Consider the following 18,244-nt stretch of genomic DNA (forward strand, 5'->3'; position numbering starts at 1 on the left):
TCAGCCTTGAACTGCTGGGCTCAGGTGATCCATCCACCTCAGCCTTCCAAGTAGCTGGGACTACAGGTATGCACCACCATGCCTGGCTGATTTTTTGATTTACTGTAGTGATGAGGTCTCGCCATGTTACCCAGGCTGGTCTCAAACCCCTGGACTCGGGCAATTCTCTCGACTCCGCCTCCCAAAGTGCTGGGATGACAGTCGTAAGCCCCCATGCCTGGCTCAACACCCTTTTGAGGGAAGGGATCGCGGCTCCGAAGGGCCTTCCCAGGACGGAACCGGGAAGTGGACAGAGCTCTGGAGGGGCCTTCGCATCAAGCTGAACGCCCATTTTTCTTTTCTCCGTCTTCTTTCTGGGTGGGATTTGAAAGAATCGCATGTGGCGGAAGACCCGGTCCAAGGTGTCTGGAAGCCTCTGTGTCGGTGTGGACCCGAACCGCAACTGGGATGCGGGCTTTGGAGGTGAGTGCGGGGGATCCGGCCCTTGCTGGCCCCGGCCGGTGTGCCTGGCTCTGCCTGCTGCGCCCTTTCAGCGTTCAGGTCGTTTATGAACCTGCTGGAAAAACACGTCCGTGCCCTTTGCAAGAGCACAGGACCGCCACTGAGCTCCGAGAGCAGCTGGTATATTTTGTCTCTCCACAGACAGCTGGGTGAGTCCTCCCAGACTGGAGGACCTCGCCCAAGGCTGGGAGGATTGGGAAGTCCCGGGCCAGCCACTAGAGAGGTCAGGGGCCCTTCTGAGAAGAAGCATGACATCATCTGTGGATGCTTCCAGAAAGAAAACGAACAGGAAGTACACCTAGGATTAAGAAATGGATTTTTCAAGATAGATTCAAAGAGAAAACGTTAGCTCGCTGCTCTGGCTTTTGGAATTTTTTTTTTTTTGAGTTGGGGTCTCATTCTGTCGCCCAAGTTGGAATGCAGTGGCATGTCTACGGCCACTGCAGCCTCGAACTTCTGGGCTCAGGTGATCCTTCTATCTCAGCCTCCTGAATAGCTGGGGCTACATGCATGCACTACCACCCCTGGGTTAATTTTTTAGTTTTTTTCTTTTTTTGAGTTGGAGTCTCACTCTGTCACCCAGGCTGGAGGGCAGTGGCACGCTCCTGGTCACTGCTGCCTTGACCTGCTGGGCTCGGCAATCCTTCTGCCTCGGCCTTCCAAGCAGCTGGGACTACAGGTATGTGCTACCACGTCCAGCTAATTTTTTTGATTTATTGTAGAGATGAGGTCTCCCCAAGTTGCCCAGGCTGGTCTCGAGCCTGCGGTCTCAGGCAATCCTCTCACCTCGGCCTCCCAAAGTGCTGGGATTATAGGCATAAGCCACCATGCCCGGCTATTTAAAAAAAAATTCTTTTGTAGAGATGGGGGGTCTCACTATGTTGCCTAGATTGTTCTTGAACTCCTGACCTTAAGTGATCCTCCCCCCTCAGCCTCCCAAAGTGCTGGGATTACAGGCATGAGCCACTGTGGTCAGCCTCTTTTTACTGAATAACTTTAATATAAGATGAAGTTTGGTTTGTATCATGCAGCGAGCCTAGGAAATCTCGGCTCCTCATCCCTTCAGAGGTTTGGTAACTTTGAGAGCCCTGGCCAGGCCTAGAATGGGCCCATTTCAGTGGTCTCGAGCTACCGTAGTTACTGAGAGAATCAAGGTCAAAGGTGGCCTTTTGTCCAATGCAGTCACGAGTTCCTCACCACAGAAGGTGGGTCAGAGGGCCTTTGCATTTGTGGCTTTGTGACTTAGAAGCGCAGATGCATAGAATCTTTCCCTCTTGGACTCTAAGAATTGGACGAGGTCCCAGAAAGTGAACTCGCTCAACTCCCATCCCGTGCAGGAATTCCATCTATAATATTAAATCAGCTTTTCTTCCAACAACTCCCATAGAGAGGAGATGACCTCATTTGATGGCTCTTTCTGCCACGTAGAGGACCATATTTTTTAAAGAAGAGTTGTTTCCAGAATCCCTTTGGGGAGGCGCTCTGACTGTGCTCTCAGGGAGAGGCTTGATCCAACACAGAACCATCTGGTCCCGACTTCCCGAGAAGAGGCCCAGCGATACGTGTTGGCCCCTCCTGATGGGGTCTCCTGGCGCACACTGTCCTCACTGGGTTTTTTCTGCATCTCCTCAGGACCCGGGGCCAGTAACAACCCCTGTTCCGATTCGTACCACGGACGCAGCGCCAACTCTGAAGTTGAAGTGAAATCCATCGTGGACTTTATCAAAGGTCACGGCAAGGTCAAAGCCTTCCTCACCCTCCACAGCTACTCCCAGCTGCTGATGTTCCCCTATGGGTATAAGTGCACCAGATCTGATCATTTCGACGAGCTGGTGAGTTTCTGGAAGTGAATTTCAGCTAAAAAAAAAAAATCCCTGGTGTGAACAAGGAGGTTTCAGCCATAAAGTCAGGCACCTGGTGGAGGTATCCTAGTGACAGGTGACAAAGATGGATGAGATGTGAGTTCAGTTGCTGAGAAGACGACGAACTGTCCTATTTGCTTCCCTGGGAAACAATTCGTGAAATTATTGCTACCTTAATCTAGACGAGCAGGAGCCTGATTCGACTATAAATCCTCAGGATGTTCTTTCTGTTGCTTAGTGGGGAAAAACCACTTGGGTTTGGATCTTTTTTTTTTTTTTTTAGTCGGGGTCTCTGTTGCCCAGGTTGAAGTGCAGTGTCATGATCACGGCCACCACAGCCTTGACTTGCGGGGTTCAGACGATCCTCCTGCCTCACCCTCCCAAGTAGCTGGGACTACAGGCATGTGCCACCACGCCTGGCTAATTTTTTGATATTTTGTTGAGATGAGGTCTTGCTATATTGCCCAGGCTGGTCTTGAACTCCTGGGCTCAAGCGATCCTCCTGCCCCAGCCTCCCAAAGTGCATGGATTATAGGCATGAACCACTGTTCTCGGCCAGAGCTGAGCCTCGTAGATAAGTGGTGAGATGCTGAACACTAAGCAATGCTGCTTCTCAACTACTTGCCTTATACTTTCTGGGGCCTTTGGTGCTGTGACCTGCCATGAAGATGGGCTGGTGTGTGATGTTGGACATTTCATTTCCCTGATTTGACATCTTCTGCTGTCTTTCCTGTGTCAGGAATGAGCAAACTGGTAGCAGCCTTAGGTCAGACGGTGACACTCCAGGAGGCCGTCACAGGGGAGCGAGAGGCATCCCAAGCTAGAAAGAATGTGCAAATATTTCCAGCTTGACTTTTAGGCTTGGTGTTCAGAGCCCGTATGTTAGGGATGAGTCCTGACTTGGAACCTTTATTTATTTATTTATTTATTTAGAGTCGGAGTCTCACTCAGCCCAGGCTGGAGGCAGTGGCATGTTTATGATGACCACAGACTACCTGCTGGGCTCAGGTGATCCTTCTGCCTCAGGCTTCCAAGTAACTGGAGCTACAGGCATGTACCATCATGCCTGGTCAATTTTTCTTGATTTTATTGTAGAGATGAAGTCTTGCCAAGTTGCCCAGGCTGGTCTTGAACCCATGGGCTCAGGCAATCCTCTCACCTCGGCTTCCCAAAGTGCAGGGATTATAGGTATGAGCTACTGTGCCCAGTCGTTTTCTTTTCTTTCTTTCTTTTTTTTTCGAGTCGGAATCTCACTCTGTCACTGAGGCTGGAGGGCAGTGGCACACTCACAGCCACCATAGCCTCGACCTACTGGGCTCAGGTGATCCTTCTATGTCAGCCTCCTGAGTACCTGGAACTGCAGGCATGTGCCACCTTGCCCAGTTAATTTTTAAATTTATTGTAGAAATGAGGTCTTGCCAAGTTGCCCCAGCTGGTCTCGAACACTTGGACTCAAGCAATCCTCTCACCTTGGCCTTCCAAAGTGCTGAGATGACAGGTGTGAGCCACCGCTCCTGGTGGATCATTTTTTGGTCTATTTACCTTCACAGAGATTATCGTTAGCAGCCCCAGGCAGAAATGGAGTAGGTTATTCCAGTTCAGGTGTGTCTTTTAGCAGCTGGATTTGAACTCTGTAGGGTTTTGATGGTATTATCATTCAAGGTCAAATCAGGGAAAAAGAATGTCAGGGTTGGAAGGAGCCTGAAATGTTCGTGTAGTAGAGGTAGGTAACCTTCAATTATCCATAGCTGGTGCTCAAATTTCTATCAGGTAGTCAGTCATCTGGCATATGATTGGATGACTTCCTGCTTCCATGTGCCTATTCCATGTGGGAGCAGGTTTTTGTTTTTGAGTAGAGTCTTGCTCTCTTGACCAGGCTGGATTGCAGTGGCACACTCATGACCACTGCAGCCTCGACCTGCTGGGCTCAGGCAATCCTTCTGCCTCAGCCTGCCAAATAGCTGGGACTACAGACGTGCCACCACACCCAGTTAATTTTTTGATTTATTGTAGAGACGAGGTTTCACCAAGTTGCCCAGGCTGGTCTTGAACCCCTGGGCTCAAGCAGTCATCCCACTTTGGCCTCCCAAAGTTCTGGGATGATAGATGTGAGCCACCTGGCCTGGGAGCAGATTGGATTGTTAGACCATTTCTGTATAGAGAGGTAGAATGTGCTTTGGCTTGTCTGTGTTCCTCAAGGTTTATGTCTTAATTTATTTGCATTGCTATAAAGGAATACCTGACTCTCAGTAGTTTATTAAGAAAAAAGGTTTATTTGGCTCACAGTTCTGCTGGCTGGAAGTTCGGATATCTGGTGAAAGTCTCAGGTTGCTTCTACTCATGGAAGGCAGCTGGCAGCTGGCATGTGCCCAGATTGCATGACAGGAGAGGAAGCGCGAGAGAGCAGAAGGTACCAGGCCCTTTTAACAACCAACTCTCATGGGAACTCGTAGCGTGAGAACTCACTCGTGACCGCAAGGACAAGGATGGCACCAAGCCATTTATGAGGGATCTGACCTCATGACTCAAACACCTCCCGTCAGGCCCCACTCCAATATTGCAGACCCCATTTCAACATGAGGTTGGGGGGAGCGGAACAAGCATCCACACCAGGAGCAGGTGGCTCCCAGAAGTGAATGTGGAATTCATGTTGTGAGTTAAGCAGTGCAGAGCAGAGCGTGACCATGACGGCTCTCTGCCAGACCATGCACTTCTGTTAACACAGTTGAGGGTCACGTTTGTTTTTTGGCAGTAGCACTGTGCTGTTGACTCATGTTGGGATCAGAAAACAGAAACCCCCAGGCTCTCTGGGGATTCTGCAGAGCCAGGTTCCCCCATCTGGTAATTGTACAGTTGTTTTCCTGGACTCAAGTTCAAGACCTTACATTTATCCCTGACAAGGACAGTAAAGCCTCAATCAGTCAAAATTGGAACCCTCAAGTAACAAAATATTTTTGCTGAGCCCTACTACTTGGAAAAAGTGAGAGTCACAGGGAAAAAAGCCAATGTAGGGATCTAGTAAAGACAAAATCGGCTCCCCGTGTGTGTCCCGGGACCAGTCCATGCATCCACCTGACTGCCATCCATCTTCCTGAACAAGGAGAGCCGGTGGCAGCATCACAAGCCCAGGAGTGGTGTGAGCACCAGGATGGCCGAGAGAACAACGAAGGTCTTCGTGTTGTGTCTTCAAAGCCGTCGGAAGTGAATGTGTGCTTACTTCTTGGTGAAAATGGTTGAAACCAAGAGATACCTGTGCTTTCAACTCAATGAACCAGCAAGTCTAGCTTGCAGACCTAGTCGTTCCACATTCTGCTGTCAGGCATCTGATCTCTGAGAGACAACAGCTACCCACCCCCCTTTCTTTGGTTCTCTCCTTCTAGAATGAAGTGGCCCAAAAGGCTGCCCAAGCTGTGACAAGCCTGCATGGCACCAAGTACAAAGTGGGACCGATCTGCTCAGTCATCTGTAAGTATCTGATGTGCTAGAAGTTTCTGCAAATGACCCACTAAGATGGCAGGCGCCATGTGGGTTTGGGCCAAAGCTTTACAATGTCTTGATGGTAAAGGGATAGGTCTTCTTGCATGGAGCCCACTCGTGCCCACTTTCCCAAGCAAATCTTGTCTCCTTCACAAGATCGTGTGGTCGCTAGAACAGAAACCTCCCTCCACATCTGAGTTTTGGGCGCCTCCTTGCCTGTCCTGATCCTTATAGCTCCCTCTCATTACAGGGAATCTCTTTGCCTAAAAATAGGCCTTTATCAAGACCTGGTCCTATGTCATGCTGTTTTGTTAATCTTCCCTTTCTTGGCTAAGAGGAGCTCATGCCCTGAGGAATTCCATGGACTGTGGGAACAGAATGGGTGTGAGTCTTTAGAAGGACCCAGGTGGTTCAGAACAGCAGTTCTCGACCTTTTTGGCCTCAAGGAATGGTTTTGTGGAAGACAGTTTTTCCATGGTTGGAGAGGTGGGGTGGGGTTAGGTGGGAGGAGGGATATGCGTTCAAACCTTACTGCTGTCACTGCCTCAGCTCCACCTCAGATCATTAGGCATCAGAGTCTCATGGGGAGTGTGCAACCTAGATGCCTCGAATGAACAGTTCACAATAGGGTTCGTCTCCTGTGAGAATCTAATGCTCACACTGATCTGGCAGGAGGCGGAGTTCAGGCAGTCATGCAAGTGATGGGGAGTGGTTGTAAAGCCAGATGGAGCTTCACTCACTTGCCTGCTGCTCACCTCCTGCTGTGCGGCCCGGTCTTTTACAGGCCATGATCTGTACCGTTCCGTAGCCTGGGGGCTGGGGACCCCAAGTTCAGAGGATGAGATTTTGTTGCAGCCATTTATTCACGTGGAATATGTGGACATGAAGGAGGATGAGTCAGAAATAACAGCAATGTCAGGAGTAAGTCCAGGAATCCTGCCTTCAGACTTCCTGGATTCCCTTCTCCCCCAGAGGACTGGTATAACACAAGGCACTGCCCCAGTGCTGTGGGAAGCCCTGGTATACTCCTGTGCAGGTTTGGAATCCTCAGAGGCTTAGTCCCTTCCTGAGGGAGAAAGCCAGACACTCAGGATCATGCAGCCCGTGCCCAGGAGTCCCCTGCACTCCAAGGGTCCATGAGAAGCCAGTGCTTTCAGTAGGCACCCGTTCTGCTCTGCATGCTTTTATTAAGCATCTACTGTGTGCTAAGTACATTATGCCAAGTACTGGAGATATTGCGAACCTGCAGAGAGCACTTTTTCCTTTTTTAAAATTAGAAATGAGTTCTTGCTATATGGCCCAGGCTGGTCTCGAACTCCTGGGCTCAAGCAATTCTCTTGCCTCAGCCTCCCAAAGACAAAGAGCTCTATTTATTTATTTATTTATTTATTTTTGGGTTGGCATCTCATTGTGTCGCCCAGGCTGGAGCACAGTGACATGATTATGGCTACTGCAGCGTCGACCTGCTGGGTTCAGGTGGTCCTTCTGCCTCAGTCTTCCAAGTAGCTTGAACTGCAGGTATGCGCCACCATGCCTGACTAATTTTTTGATATATTGTAGAGACAAGGTCTTACCAAGTTGCCCAGGGTGGTCTCGAACTCCTGGGCTCAGGCAATCCTTTAACCTCCACTTCTCAAAGTGCTGGGATGACAGGTTTGAGCCACCATGCTGTGTTCAAAGAGCTCTTTAATAGGAGAGGTGAACAGGAAGACAATGAGCTTTAGTGTGACATATGTACCAGTAGGCTATGCATGGTGCAAAAGTATCAGAAAACGTATTCCACGCATTAGTCATGGTTTTCTTTTTCTCTTTTTCTTCTTTTTTCTCTTCTCTCTTCCCTTCCTCCCTTCCTTCAGTCGAGGTCTCATTCTGTCACCCAGGTTGGAATGCAGTGGCACAATCATGGTTCACTGCAGCCTTAACCTCCTGAGCTCAGGTGATCCTTCTGCCTCTGCATCCCAAGTAGCTGGGACTACAGGCATGCACCACCACGCCTGGCTAATTTTTTTTATTTTTGTAGAGATGAGGTCTCGCTATGTTGCCCAGGCTGGTCTCAGACTCCTGGGTTCAAGCAATCCTCTCTCCTCGGCCTTCCAAAGTGCTGGGATTACAAGCATGAGCCGTTGCACTTGGCTAGTATCGTTTTCTTAATGGGAGTCTTGGAGAGCAGAAGAGTGAAATTTTACTCACTATATCAAGAGTACTTCATGGAAATACAAAAGCTGCTGATCTGATAATATTAAATGTCATGAGAGTTGCTTTTGTTTTCTTTGTTATTTATGATGCATTTTCAAAACTTTACTTAAAAAAATTTAATGACCATCATGTTTTATTATCATTTCCATTTTGTGTTTTTGTTTTTGCTTTTTTGAGTTGGAGTCTCACTCTGTCACCCAGGCTGGAGTGCAGTGGTATGCTCACGGTCACCACAGACTCAGCCCACTGGGCTCCGGCAATCCTTCCGCTCAGCCCTCCAAATAACTGGAACTAGAGGCGCATGCCACTACGCCCAGCTAATTCTTTGATTTATTGTAGAGATGAGGTCTCGCCAAGTCACCCAGGCAGGTCTCAAACCTCTGGGCTCAAGAAATCCTCTAGTCTCTGCCTTCCAAAGTGCTGGGATTACAGACGTGAGCCACCGGGGCCAGCCTCATTTCCGTTTCATTAATTATTTTTGTCAGTGAACCCAGGTACGTTTATAAGCTTGTAATCAAAGCCTGTGTTTTATTTTGTGTTCCGCTTTTTAAAGTTAGCGCCACTTCTTGAGTAATGTGTTTATCCGCGAGGTATTTGCTTTCTGTTGTATGGCATTGTCCTCGTGACTGAGTCTTTGGATTGTTTCGATTCTGGACTAAGTCGTGCTGCTTTGAACATGTGTGTACAGAACCCTTCTGCTGTTTGATGATCCTTTGGGGCATGTTCCCAAGGCGAGATGACCCAGTCAGGTGGAATGGACAGCTCTGGGGCTCTTGTCCCTATTTTCTAGTCTGTTCTCTGGGAAGACTGATCTGCTCACAGTTGCGGAGATGTCTTTAGCCGTGATCCACATGGGATTGTTCTCACTTTCACTGGGGGAGCCGCGAGGTAGGAGGGGCCCTCTGAGTGCTGGCAGTGGGGAGACAGGGGTGGGCCCAGTTTGAGACCATGATGGCCACTTTAACAACCCTTGAGGGGAGGCTGGAGTTCCGAATGTCAACACAATGGCACTTGTTCCCCGGGGACTCCCACGGGGCTCAAGAAGTCTAGTTTTCAGCCACCTCATCTGGAGATATTTACAAATAAGGCAGGTCTTGGAAGGTCAAGATTTAGTGTGCTTTCTTTGGTGAGGTATTGAAGGTATTTCTTTTTTTTTTTCTTGAGTTGGGGTCTCACTCTGTTGCCCAGGCTGGAGTGCAGTGGCATGATCATGGCTCGGTGCTGCCCCAACCTCCTGGACTCAGGTGATCCTTTTGCCTTAGTCTCCTGAGTAGCTGGGACTATAGGAGTACACCACCACGCCCAGCTAACTTTCTGTTTGTTTGTTTTTCTTTGTTTTTGTTTTTTTTTTGAGTTGGAGTATCACTTTGTTGCCCAGGTTGGAGGGCAGTGGCATGCTTCTGGCCACTGCAGCCTCGACCTGCTGGGCTCAGGTGATCCTTCTGCCTCAGCCTTTCAAGTAGCTGGAACTACAGGCATGCGCCACCACGCCCGGTTAATTTTTTGATTTATTGTAGAGATGAGGTCTCTCCAAGTTGCCCAGGCTGGTCTTGAACCCATGGGCTCAGGCCATCCTCTCACCTTGGCCTCCCGAAGTGCTGGGATTATAGGCATGAGCCACCGCACCTGGCTAACTTATTTTTATTTTTATAGTAACTATGTCTCGTCTCAAACTCAAACCTAGGCTGGTCTCAAACTCCTGGGCTCAAGCAAGTCTCCTGTCTTGGCCTCAAGTGACTGGGATGACAGGTGTGAGCTGGGGGACCCGGCCTGAAGATATTTCTAATGAGCAAATATCAGACAAGTGCTGTATGTTCTTTGGAGCCTGACTACTGGTGACCAACCGAGTTCTGGCTGCATCCCTGCCCAGCACTGACTCTGTTAAGCTGACCTTGTGCCAGCTTGGACAAGCACTGCCTCTGAGGCCTCATCCCAATTAAGTGCTTTTAGCTTCCTGCCCTGGGCTGGCATGCAGCCCTGGGCTGAACACCTGGAGTGCTCCGCCTGGAGGCAGCTGGGCATCTGTCACGGGTGAGACATTTCCTGGCAGTTCTCATCTGTGCTGCAACAGGTGTGGGGGCCAGAAGTTGTTCCTTGAGTTCTTTCTCGGGGAGGGATAGGAGAAAAAAACCACAGCTTGGGGCCAAAGGCCTGAGTGGCCATATGACCTTGGGTTGGTCACTCCCCTTCCTTGGTTTTCTCATCCGTGAACTAGGTTGTTGAGAGCCTCAACAGACGGTATGTAGCCTAAAAGTGTCGAGGAACTTGGAAGCACAGTATAGACATTCGTTGCTAGTTTCCTGGTGAACTGCTCTCCCCAGATACCTCGGATCCTCAGTGTGGTCAGGGTCTCACTCTGTCGCCCAGACTGGAGGGCAGTGGCACGATCATGATGATCACAGCTCACAGCAGCCTCGACCTCTGGGCTCAGGCGATCCTTCCACCTCAGCTTCCTGGGTAGCTGGGACTCCAGGCACGCACCACTCTGCCCAGCTAATTTTTATTTATTTATTGTAGAAACGAGGTCTTGCTATGTTGCCCAGGCGGTCTCGAACTCCTGGGCTCAAGCAATCCTTGGGTCACTGGTTGATGATTTGTAGGATCAGGATCCATTCCGAAGTCCACGGCAGACCTCTTAGTGAGTGAGTCATGTTGGTATCCAGGGAAGACTCAGTTCAAGTCAGCAACCATTTAGTGTTATTGACAGGTACAGACAAGGTGCTCTAGGGGAAGGCAAAGACATAAGTCGCAGGCATTCACAGTGTTAATTCACAATATTCACCCCTAGTCCTACTCTTTAAACGCTCTTTTAGAAAATGTTTTGTGGAGACAGGGTCTTGCTATGTTGCCCAGGCTGGTCTCGAACTCCTGGCCTCAAGCGATCCTCCCTCCTCAGCCTCCCAAAGTGCTGGGATTACCAGCATGAGCCATTACACCCAGCCTTAGTGGCACCCTGTCCTGCTTCACTACCCACCCCTCCCCCTGGTCTTCCTAGCCCCGTTCTCCGGGACTAGGTGGCTTCTGCTGACTCTATCAGAGTGACGTCCTCCATGTGGCCTACCTGCCCTTCCTGGGAGGGCCTCAGGGCCACTCATGGCTCAACTCTCGTGAGTTATGATGACCCCGTGGGCTGATACCAGCTTCCTTCCTCACCTGTCACGTTAGCGGCCCCACACGTCTCAGGTGCCCATTACTGCTGGCCACACCCTCCCCTCAGAGGTGCCGAGCATGACGTTGGGTGGCAGCAGCACCCGCCCCTCCCCTGATGCCGAGATTCCCCTGAGGGCAGGGCCCAGCTCCCTTATCCAGGCACATCCTTCTCCTCCCGCTAGAGAAATCAGGTCTGTGTCTTCTGAAGGAGAAGGTGGTGTGGCCTCCCCAGGTGAGGACACACCGGTGAACAGCAGGCAGGACTCCAAGTGGGTGGGTGAAACCGAGGCGCCAAGAACTCTGAAGGCAGGCTGAGTCCATTTGGCTTTTTAAAATTTATTTATTTTTATTTTGAGTCAGAGTCTCACTCTGTCGCCCCGGCCATGGGCTCAGGCAATCCACTCACCTTGGCCTCCCAAAGTGCTGGAATTATAGGCTGAACCACCATGCCTGGCCTATTATTATTATTTTTGAGTCAGAGTCTCACTCCGTTGCCTAGGCTGGAGTGCAGTGGCATACTCACGGGCCCCCCAACGTCAACCTACTGGGCTCCGGCGATCCTTCCACCTCAGCCTTCCAAGTAGCCAGAACTACAGACCCATGGCCACCACGCCTGGCTAATTTTTGATTTATTGTAGAGGCGAGGTCTCACCAAGCTGCCCAGGTTGGTCTCGAATCTCTGAGCTCAGGTGATCCTCTGGCCTCTGCCTCCCAAAGTGCCGGGTGACAGGCATGAGCCACTGCTCCTGGCCAATTTGGTTTTTGTTGTTCTTGTTGTTGTTTTGAGGCTGGGTCGCACTCTGTTGCTCATGTGGGAGCACAGTGGCGTGATCACAGCTCACTGGAGCCTCAGACTCCTGGGCTCAAGGGATCCTGCTGTCTCAGCCTCTGGAGTAACTGGGACTACAGGCATGTGCCACCATGCCCAGATAATCTTTTTGATATTTTATTTTATTTTTATTTGTATTTTTATTTTTTGAATCGGAGTCTCACTCTGTCACCCAGACTGGAGTGCCGCGGCCGCTTCCGGCCACCGCAGCCTCGACCTGCTGGGCTCCGGCGATCCTTCTGCCTCAGCCTTCCAAGTAGTTGGAACTATAGGCGTGCGCTACCATGCCCAACTAATTTTTGATTTATTGTAGAGAAGAGGTCTCACCAAGTTGCCCAGGTGGGTCTTGAACCCGCAGGCTCATGTAATTCACCCACCTCAGCCTCCTAAGGCGTGGGATTACAGGCTGAGCCACCGAGCCTGGCTATTTTTGATATTTTATAGAGATGAGATCTCACTATGTTGCCCAGGCTGGTCTCGAACTCTTGGCCTCAAGCAATCCTCCCACCTCAGCCTCCCAAAGTGCTGGGATGACAGATGTACACCACCACACCCAACCCTATAGTATTCATGTGAATATACCTTTTGCTTTTCGAAGTATCCTTGTATTTTTTCATAAGCGTGACCTCTACAGAACGACCTCTCTCTCACAGTTCACACATAGAGGGATCTGGCTTGTTGATGGTGGTAGAATAGGAGAGGTCACGTGGCTGTGGAGGCCAGCTGGGTGGTGTGACCTGGCTTCCTTCTCCTCTGTCCTTCAGACCAGGCGAGTGGGGGCAGCATTGACTGGTCCTACGACTCGGGCATCAAGTACTCCTTTGCTTTCGAGCTGAGAGACACAGGACGCTACGGCTTCCTTCTGCCGGCCAGCCAGATCCTGCCCACAGCCGAGGAGACCTGGTTGGGCTTGAAGACCATCATGGAGCACGTTCGTGACCACCCCTACTAGGGCTCTAGGGAGTTGGCACCAATAAAACCTCTTGGGTTTGAAGTAAAGTTGGTTGTGATGATTCCTTTTTCTAATCCTGGTTTGGGAGCATCATTTCTTGATTCTGCTGCCCTAAAACCCAGCAAACCACCTCATTTTTTTTTTGAGTTGAGGGTCTCACTGTGTTGCCCAGGCTGGAGTGCAGTGGCATGATCATGGCTCACATCAGCCTCCAACTTCAGGGCTCAGGCCATCCTCCCGCCTCAGCCTCCCAAGAAGCTGGGACTACAGGCATGCACCACCACACTCAGCTGACTTTCTTATTTTTCATAGAGATGAGGTCTCGCTATGTTGCATAGGCTGGTCTGGAACTCCTGGACTCAAGCAGTCCTCCTGCCTCAGCTCTCAAAGTGCTGGGATTATAGGCGTGAGCCACTTCGCCCGGTTAAGCTACTTCAGTTTTTCAAAAATTCAACTTGAGCAGAATGTGCCCAACATCCTTAAAAAAATTTTTTTATTGTGACAAGTTATACAGAACATAACACATCCTGCTGTGATCATTCTGAAGTGTGCAATTCGGCGGCATTAGTGCATTTGCGATGTCATGGCACCCTCCCCAACACCTGCCTCCAGAACATTTCAGCACCCCAAACTGAAACCGTAAGCCACCCGCCCCCGCCCGGATCATGTGTAATCCTCTCTGTCTCCATGAGTTTGTCTGTTCTAGGTTCTTCATGTAAGTAGAGCCACACGACCGTTGTCTTTTTGTGTCTGGCTTGGTACTTTTCAATTTTTTTTTTTTTTTGAGCCAGAGTCTCACTCTGTTGCCCAGGCTGGAGTGCGGGGGTACTATCACAGCTCACTGCAGCCTCAACTTCCTGGGCTCAGGCAATCCTCCTGCCTCAGCCTCCTGAGTTTCTGGGACTACAGGCATGCGCCACCATGCCTGGCTAATTTTTTGTAGGTCTCGCTATGCTGCCCAGGCTGGTCTGGAACTCCTTGGCTCAGGCAATCCTCTCACCTCTGCCTCTGAAAGTGTTAAGATGACAGGTGTGAGCCACCGAGCCCGGTCACTTAGCATAGCATCATATTTTCAAGGTTCATCCATGTGGTAGCCGATGTCAGCCTCTATATCTTACCGGGGTAGTGTTTAGAGATAGCAACAGACTTTTGAATTAATTTATTAAACAAATACTAATGAAGCAACTACAACGTGGCAGGCCTTGTGCTGGGTGCCGTACCTGGTCTCATGGTTGCCTTTGGCTTTTCACTTCTGGTGTACTGTATTAGAAAAACTGGTGGATCCAGAAGCAAAACCTCAATTTCTCAACCGGTTTATCTTTGACAAAACTTCCACCACCAACCATTAGGGAGAGGAGACTTAATAAATGGTGCTGGGAAAACTGGCTGCCCACATGCAGAAGATTGAAACAAGACCCCTACCTATCCCCATACACAAAAATCAACTCTAAATGGGTCAAAGACCTAAACATAAAACCTCAAACTATAAGAACCTTAGAAAATGCAGGAGACACCCTTATGGAAATTGGAACTGACAGCCAATTTCTGATCAAAACCCCAAATGCCCATGCCATAAGAGATAAGATAGACAAGAGGGACCTCATCAAACTGACAAGTTTCTGCAAAGCCAAAGAAACCATCAAGAGAGCAGGGAGACAGCCCACAAACTGGGAAAAAATATTTGCCAACTGTATGTCTGACAAAGGCTTAACATCTAAGATCTACAAGGAACTCAAATGTGCTGAAAAGGAAAAAAACAAACAGCTCCATTACAAAGTGGGCAAAAGATATGAATAGACACGTCTCAAAAGAAGACATACAAGCAGCCAAGAGATACATGCAAAAATGCTCAGCCTCACTAGTCATCAAAGAAATGCAAATTAGAACCACACTGAGATACCACCTAACTCTAATCAAGATGGCCATCATCAATAACTCAAAAAACAACAGATGCTGGAGAGGATGTGGCGAAAAGGAAACACTTCTACACTGTTGGCGGGAGTGTAAACTAGTACAGCCTCTGTGGAAAACAATGTGACGATTCCTAAAAGATCTAAAAATCAACCTTCCATATGACCCCTCAATCCCCCTACTGGGAATATACCCGGAAGAATTCAAATCACTCTATAAAAAAGATACCTGCACACGTATGTTTATTGCAGCATTGTTCACAATAGCAGGAACATGGAACCAACAGTGCTACCCATCAAAAGAGGACTGGATTAAAAAAAAGGTGGAACATATACACAATGGAATATTACACAGCCATAAAGAACAAAATCATGAACTTCGCAGCAACCTGGATGGACTTAGAGTCTATAATACTGAGTGATGTATCACAGAAACGAAGAACTGAGTATCATATGTTCTCACTCATAAGCAGACCTTGAACAATTATCGTAATACTATACAAAAAGGATTGGCAGTAGCAGGAAACTGCCAGGGGAAGTGGGGAGGCGGGATTGGCAGTAGTGGGAATCTGTTGGGGGGGGGGCACACTTCATCAACAAGGGAACCTGCATAATGAACATTTGTATACCTAACCCTGAATTGTACCCCACATCTTTAAAATAAAAAAATTTAAAAAGAGAGAGGGGAAAAAAAAAAGAAAAACCGGTGGGGACCCAAACCAGCAACATGCCGCCTTCCTGGCTATCCCCTCGAGTTTGGGTCTCAGCTTCTAGACGTTTTCTCTGTAGACCAGGGGTGTCCAACCTCTTGGCTTCCCTGGTTCGTGTGGAGTAAAGATGACTTGGGCTGCACATAAATTGTATAATATAGCTAGTGTTTACACATAAGATTGCTTTAAAACATTTTTTTTTATAGAACAAGTCTTTTAATTTTTATAACAGAAACAGAAGTTTCATTTCTTTATTTTGCTCTCACATGATTTTCTGCTCCCTGATAAGGAAAGCATGCTTGATCCTGTCACGAACACATTTTGCACACATGGAACTGCCGTAGACCCTGCTGATGTGTTTTTTTGTTTTGGACAACCTCACAAGAACTGTAGGTCTCACAGCACAGACCCCTTGGAGTCTGCCTGGACACACACCACACGCGACTTTGCTGCTTTCCCAACCTTCTTGGCATATAGGTAAACAACCCTGTTACCAGGGACTCGGGACGGCCTAGTTTTGTTAGAGGCTGTATGTATTGTAGGAAAGCCTACAATGGGAATGTTAAACGCTGGACCATTCTGAATGCCTTTGGACAACGTTCCCGGAAGAGTTTTAAAAATATTTTTATGATAAAGTTTAGAAAAATGAGAACAATTTAAAACCAGTGAGAAATTTGACCTCGTTTTTCTAAGACTAATCTACCAATGTCTGGCTCGAAAGACGTGGCCGCAACTCTGAGTGAGTTCTCCAGTGGCTTGTTGGAAATGTTTGCTGGGATTTTGCTGTCCACACGCTTCATCATGGAAAACAGCTGCTCACCAGTGCATGTGCTGTCAGAAAACAACATCACGAGCAAGGTGTGATTGTGAACCTTGAAAGTGGAACGGCGCAGGGGATCACGAAGAAAATAAACGCTAAAATACACGTGCTGTGGAAAGACTTTGTGGGGCCACATGACTGGCTGTCCTGGCCGCGTGGGGCCCTCGGGCCGCGGGTTGGACGTGCCTGGTCTAGACATCCACTTCCCTTGGGGTTTTGGGTTTTCCTCATGCTGAGGGTTTCCCTGGGAGGAAAAGACAAGAACTGCATTTCAGCTTGCCCAGGACTCTGGGCAAGAAATGGCACTCACTTCAAAGCCGAAATCTATCCCAGTGAAACTGAGCCCAGCCTTTGTGGAAGACGGAGCGGTGCAAGAATTCAATTTACGCTTTGGGAGGGCAAAGGGGCTGAGAGGGAGGTAGAGGAAACCGAGGCTCATGGCTCACAGCTCCTGATCAAGGCTTCCTCTCAGACCACGCTGGAGATCTGTGCCCGCCTTTTTTTTTTGAGTTGGAGTCTCACTCTGTCACCCAGGCTGGCGTGCAGTGGCATGCTCACCGCTACCACAGCCTCGACCTGCTGGGCTCAGGTGATCCTTCTGCCTCAGCCTCCTGAGTAGCTGAAACTACAAGTGTGCACCACCACACCTGGCTAATTTTTTGTAGACACCAGGTCTCATCTTGTTTCCCAGGCTGGTCTTGAACTCCTGAGCTCGAGCGATCCTCCCACCTCAGCCTCTGAAAGTGCTGGGCTTCCAGCTTGGGTGACAGAGTGAGACTCTGACTCAAAAATTAAAAATAAATAAAAATAAACTTCAGTCATCTTCAAAGTACTCTTATTTGATGCCATACACCTTTCAAGACACTTTTCTACTGCTCAAAATAGTTTGTTTTTGTTTTTGAGTTGGAGTTTCACTCTGTTGCCCAGGCCGGAGTGCATTGGCATGCTCATGGCCACCATAGTCTCGACCTGCTGGGCTCAGGTGATCCTTCTGCCTCAGTCTTCTAAGTAGCTGGAACCACAGGCATGTGCCAACACCCCTGGCTAATTTTTAAAAATTTATTGGAGAGATGAGGCCTCGTCAAGTTGCCCAGGCTGGTCTTGAACCTCTGGGCTCAGGCAGTCCTTTTGTCCTCGCCTCCCAAAGTACTGGGATTGCAGGTGTGAACCATTGCGCCCAGCTCAAAACTGTTTCTAAACTCGTCCATTTTGATGCCTTTTAGCACTTTTCTGCCGTTTTTTGTTTCACCTCTTCCACATCAACATTTCCCTTTGAGGACTTTTTTTCATCCGGGGAAACAAATAAAAAGTCGCTTGAGATCAGGTGAATAGGGAGGGTGGGGTACAGGGGTCATGCTGTTTTTGGTCAAAAACTGCTGAATACGCAGCTCGGTGTGGGCAGGTGTGTTGTCATGGTGGCAGAGCCAGTCACCTGTTTGCCCCAATTCGGGACATTTCTTCTGCAAATTGTAACCCAAATTTCTCAGAACTTCCAGATGAAAATTTTGGTTGACTGTTTGATATGGAGGAACAAATTCTGGGTGTATTAAAGGGACTCGCCCTCCAAAAGACAATTCTGGGTTTTTTTTTAGGGTACCCTCATGTATTCAGAGTTGAGCACAATTAGCCTCTCCTAGTATGTGTGTGTGTGTGTGTGTGTGTGTGTGTGTGTGTGTGTGTGTATGTGTTTTGAGTTGGACTCTCACTCTATTGCCCTAGCTGGAGTGCAGTGGCACACTCACGGCCACCACAGCCTCCACCTGCTGGGCTAGGCAAGCCTTCTGCCTCAGCCTTCCAAGTAGCTGGAACTATAGGTATGCACCACCATACCTGGCTA

The 18,244-nt window shown here is 49.0% G+C and overlaps 1 protein-coding gene across 2 annotated transcripts in view; it reads left to right on the top strand.

Moving 5' to 3' along the window:
* The window catches only part of CPA2 (carboxypeptidase A2), a 25,869-nt gene extending 12,859 nt beyond the window's left edge, over nucleotides 1-13,010 (top strand). For both annotated transcript variants that reach the window (XM_008049591.1, XM_021708341.1), the window contains 4 exons: nucleotides 372-462; nucleotides 2,134-2,333; nucleotides 5,744-5,828; nucleotides 12,780-13,010. In XM_008049591.1, coding sequence (XP_008047782.1) covers nucleotides 372-462; nucleotides 2,134-2,333; nucleotides 5,744-5,828; nucleotides 12,780-12,967 — 564 coding nt within the window. In that variant the 3' untranslated portion in view covers nucleotides 12,968-13,010. The remainder of the gene's footprint in view (nucleotides 1-371; nucleotides 463-2,133; nucleotides 2,334-5,743; nucleotides 5,829-12,779) is intronic.
* Nucleotides 13,011-18,244: the final 5,234 nt, after the last annotated feature.

Source organism: Carlito syrichta, unplaced genomic scaffold (assembly GCF_000164805.1).
Source record: "Carlito syrichta isolate Samal-C Ts95f unplaced genomic scaffold, Tarsius_syrichta-2.0.1 Scaffold135806, whole genome shotgun sequence".
NCBI classification, from domain to species: domain Eukaryota; kingdom Metazoa; phylum Chordata; class Mammalia; order Primates; family Tarsiidae; genus Carlito; species Carlito syrichta.